Genomic DNA, 5,060 nt, shown 5'->3' with positions numbered 1-5,060 from the left:
CCTATTGAAGTAATGATTAAAACAAGAATAATAAGTTACTGGTGTAAAGTCATTACATCAATACATAAGTTTCCTCATATAGTGTATAATGTAATGGCTAATGTGTCAACTTGTTTGGGTATTCAATTTGATCTTTTAAATGTAGTGAAAAGTATACTTCAAAAAGTTGGGTTATCTTATATATGGCAGTCCCAAAGGTTTCCTTCCGCATCCTGGCTAAAAAAAATACGTTAAATACACACTTATAGATCAGTTTAAGCAATCATGGAATGCTGACCTTCAAAACTCATGAAAAGGTAAATACTACTCCTTATATAAGCATACTCCCAACTTAGAACCTTATTTAATCAGTCTCCCACTGAAACAACGTATCTGGTTAACAAAACTGCGAACATGCAATCACAGATTACCGATTGGAACCGGCAGATGGTATAATACAGACACAGAAAATAGAATATGTACAATTTGTAACCAGCCTGTTATATGTGACGAATTTCATATTGTATTATCATGCAGAGCTCTAGATGATGTAAGAAAAAGTATACTCCATAGCTATTTTTGTAATAACCCCCATATTGATAAATTTGTTTCCCTTATGAAATCTGACTATCATCCTTTGGTACAGAAACTGTCACGTTTAACGAAAATTGGATTATCCCTGTTTTAGTTATATATTTATATTATATTCATATGCATATAAGCCAAAATGGCACTTTGTATTTATCAAAATATATGTATGTTCTCGATATCATTTTGTATGATTTATGAGAATAAAATCCTGAGTCTGAGTCTGAGCCTTGATTGTTAGCGCTATGAGCATACCTAGTGTGGAGTTTGGCGCTATATAAATGGACACATTATTATTAGTGTGCTGGCAGAATAAATAATATACTGAAAGGCAAAGAAATGTTGTAATATTGGAAATGACATTTAAGTATCAATGGAATATTTGAACCTATGTTTTTAAAATATTACGCCACTGAAATGCAGTACCGACTTTCATCAGAGAAGATAGCCCCTCTCCATTGTCCCCCACGACAGTTTTGCCGCTGTTGTGTCCACTTGGAGACGTTCCCGGCGGTGACGTTGGGTGAATATGGGTCTCCTGGCAGGACGTCAACAAAACAGGTTCCTGAATTGGAGACGTCGCCGAATGGTTCGGTCACTGACTGGTCGCTGGTGGTTTCCTATGGTCACCCAAGCTGTTTCTCTTCCCCTTGCGAATAGGTCTTGCACGTGTTGATGGACGATATGACGGTCCTGGCGACGTGTTGTTACACGGGGTTGACCACTACGTGGACGGTCATCAGTGCTGCTGGTGGCGTTGTATCGCTCTCTAAGACGTTCTATCGTTCGTGCGCTGCAATTGAAGTCATTAGCAATGACTCGAGCATGTTGACCAGCATGTAGACGTCCAATGGCTTGTTGTCGTTGATCTCTCGTTAACCTAGCCATAGCTGCTGTGTTCAGACAACAAGTGAACGACTGCCATTCAAGCCGGCAATTTATGCCTGAATGCATTTATGATGCACGTGCATCTCGATTTCAATGTTGTGCTTGTGGGAACTCCTTCCTCTCCAAAAACAAAAACATTTCTAACTTCAATCTCCAACAATACTTTATTGGGCAATGCAGGCTATACGACCACGATTCATGTTTCCTCAAACTTGACTTCTGGTGTATATTTAAAAAAAATAGGTTCAAATACTCCAAATGTCATTTCAAATATTACGACGTTTCTTTTGCCTTTCAGTATATATTGCAAACGATGTACCCGCCGACTAATGGATTAAAAAGGAACAGCTTTGTCCGTGTGCATTCACGCCTGCCCTCTAAAGATGGCAGTGCTCTCACGGGATTTTGCCGTAAGTATATCCAGCATTCTTCCGTTTCGTTCCAATGAGTTAAAAGATTGCAGGCGAAAGGCAATAAATAGACATAGCGAAACAGAATTACATGAGATATTCAAAATGAGTTTGATGTCTGTTGGAGTATATGCTATAGCTCTATTGATGACGTATGTTGTGAAACAAAAGCAGTTTGTCAACAGTAGGTGTGAGGAGTGTGAAGTGAGATATGTCCCATCTTTTGACGACTTGATGGTCCTGGAGTACAAGATGTGGACGAAGCAAGCCCCGAGACAGGACCAATGTTACAGGCTCTGCCAGCTGGATGTCCCCTGCCTCAGTTTCCAATACAACGAAGTCACCAAGCTATGCCGCGGGTACGCCTCTGGTTTCACGTCGCCAACCATCGTCCAGACATCTGCGGAAAATGGGACTAAACTATACGTGACATGCAGAGGTGAGTGTTTTCATCACATGTTTGTTTATACTGATAGTCATAATCATTGGTCTTCAGAAGATCGGTGGTGAGTCTCTGTGTCTTGTTTGACGGCGTGAATGTTAGCCCATAATATCAATCCCTGGATTGACTCCGACCATCAGAGTGCAACGTTAAACAACAAAGACATATTCACAATTACAAAGGATATGTACGTGAAACAGTGTTGTATATGTATTACATTGTTTCTGTCAAGGGCAAAGACGTGCTGGTTACTATATTTAGAATGGGAGATAACAATGGTCTGAGAATGTGCCTCTTACAATATACCCAGATAGTTTGAAGGTCTGGAACCTCAGTCATCTCAAGTTAGATCAAATTAAACACCGTGACAAGGTCTGTATTGGAAGCTTGACTGTTGACGCAGTGAGGTAAATGTTATCAATGACATGTTTTGCTATGGTCATCTTTGTGTTATATATTGTCTTTCTGTTTGTGCTTCCACTGAATTTGCTGCAAGGGGTGGTTAATACAGCAAGGTATTTTGTTAACTGAGATAGTTGAAGTTAACCAACGTTGGGCGCGGAGAGTCCTTCGATTGGTGACCGTGTTTGGCAGCTTGACTCCTGAGAGTTTCTAGGACTTCAGTCCTGCCCCACAACGAAGCACATGTGATACATGTGGTCTCACCTTAGGCAAGTGGGTTTGTTCAAAATTGCTTCTGTTCACCCAGCAGAAAATCGGTACCCGGTGGGATAGGCCATGGGAACATTAACCTCCTAGCGCCTTACAGGCAGCTTGGCTTATCTGGGGTAATGATAATCAGATTGTGTGTTAGTGCTTTGAGCATGTGCCTTGTAAATTCACAATTATTGTTATCATCATATGGTTAGATGTTTGAGCGGAGGTGGTCGGACTGGTTGGCGGGCTTGATTTGATGCTGGATTTAATACACAATACTTTAACGTATAACTACTTCCGGGTTGTTTCCTGTGGCACCACAATACAATCCTAAAGCACTTTGTGGCACAGTACTCTCTCAGTCAGCGCATGTAGCTGAAACCGATTATCTTTTTTCTGGATGACTTAGATTATTGCCAGTTTTCGGTTCTTTGAAAACTGTAGTGATTTCCTCCAGTGTTCGAGCAGCAGCCTACACGTTACAGTTAGCATCATGCAAAGAAGAGTCGAATAAGAGTGGCAGGAATATTTCATGTAATCATTCTGTGGAAATTATTTCTTAAATTTCATAGTTGGCCTCCGTTTCTCAATCGGTAAATCAGAGTTTTTATTTTAAAGTGACATGAACAAAACATACAATGGATCCTCCACAACAAATATAGACGGAATCGAAAGAAACCTCCAACTCTCCGAGGTCCAAATGTGTTATTCTTATATTGGCTGGGTCGTCATTTCGCACGAGTAATGCTGAGTAAGTGAAAACCTTGCTATCGAACAACGCATTTTGTCTTTGCCTTGACACATGCAGATTATCCAGAAGACTTGGCTTTGTTCGTGAAGATTTTCTCATGATATGATGTCCATCACTATTCCAGCGACAAATCACATGGGCTCAGCGTGTGCCCTTGCTGGAGACTGTCTTGCCCCTGCAACTGGCTGTGTTGACGGGATCTGCAACTGTTCCACCGATCACAAGTACTCCATGCACACATGGTCGTGCTTCAAATGTAAGTCAATGCAAGACACAAAGGACAACACACGACAACTGTTCTGTTGACCCTCAGGATCCGAAGAGATTTTAAGAAAGGAGCAAAGGGTTCAGTGAATGAAATAAACATGATGATATCCGATGTATGCTTATGGATGGGTATCGGCATCTTTCTAAACCTTTATGTTTAATAACATCATTAAATATATACATATGCAAGGTTAATGTGAGCAAACATACACATAGTTGATTTTATAGCTTTTTGGTGCATTTTTGGAATATTTGACTCTTGATTAGTGGGATATGTTGACAAACGCCATACAAATATGTGGTACAATACAGACTTTCAGACTAATATGAGCCAGACCGATAAACTCTTAGAACAGAAAGAAAGCAGACTCGTTGTTAAGTACATTTACATGTCAGACAATCTTTGTGTCAACAATTTGAAGAAAGACAAGTTTTATGCAAGTATTTCGGAGGTTTCTGTAACTTCAATATTGGCGACTTCCAGTGAACAAGAACTGTTCCTATTATTTCGGCATTTGATCCGTTAATTGGAAACAACTTTCAGACATGTTCAATGCATGATCTACAGTGAGTGAGTGAGTTTAGTTTTACACCGCTTTTAGCTACGCTGGCAGCAGAACGATCACTTCGGTGAACGGCTCCGGAAGACGGCGTGTATCGTCTTTCATAACTCTCACTTGTTTTCTTTGTAGATTATCATGGGTGTTTTACCGACAATGAAAGTCGTATATTGGATTATGCAGGCTTGGATTGGACTAACATGACTAACGACATATGCGTCAGCCACTGTCGTACCCTTGGCTACCCGTTTGCTGGAACAGAGGTAAGTTACCATGACGGAACGGTATGTGGGGGTTTGTTCCATACAGTGTTCCTGACGCTGCGATGGTTGCCGCCTATGTATGGGAGTAACGATCACCTTAACGGGAAGATGGCGTATCACTACATCTATAAACAATAATGTTACACTTCACTACATCTATGAACAATAATGTTACACTTCACTACATCTTCTATGATAAAATAATGTAACACTTCACTACATCTTCTATGAACAATAATGTGACATTTGACTACA

The 5,060-nt window shown here is 40.4% G+C and overlaps 1 protein-coding gene across 1 annotated transcript; it reads left to right on the top strand.

Annotated features, from left to right (window-relative positions):
- The first annotated feature begins 1,954 nt into the window (after positions 1-1,954).
- LOC124266339 lies at positions 1,955-4,021 on the top strand. Its single transcript, XM_046701141.1, has 2 exons — positions 1,955-2,304; positions 3,840-4,021. Exons 1-2 carry the CDS (start codon positions 1,971-1,973, stop codon positions 4,019-4,021), a joined length of 516 nt encoding a protein of 171 aa, XP_046557097.1. The 5' UTR covers positions 1,955-1,970.
- The last annotated feature ends 1,039 nt before the right edge of the window (positions 4,022-5,060 follow it).

This window comes from Haliotis rubra, unplaced genomic scaffold (genome assembly GCF_003918875.1).
Source record: "Haliotis rubra isolate DU_JTF1 unplaced genomic scaffold, ASM391887v1 Scf125, whole genome shotgun sequence".
Classification (NCBI taxonomy): Eukaryota; Metazoa; Mollusca; class Gastropoda; order Lepetellida; family Haliotidae; genus Haliotis; species Haliotis rubra.
The sequence above is the reverse complement of the archived record's forward strand: the minus strand, read 5'-3'. Positions and strand labels throughout refer to the sequence as shown.

Coding starts and splice junctions, on each gene's coding strand:
- LOC124266339 (XM_046701141.1), top strand. CDS start 1,971: ATGAGTTTGATGTCTGTTGGAGTATATGCTATAGCTCTATTGATGACG. Junction 2,305..3,839: donor ACTATACGTGACATGCAGAG/GTGAGTGTTTTC, acceptor TCACTATTCCAG/CGACAAATCACATGGGCTCA.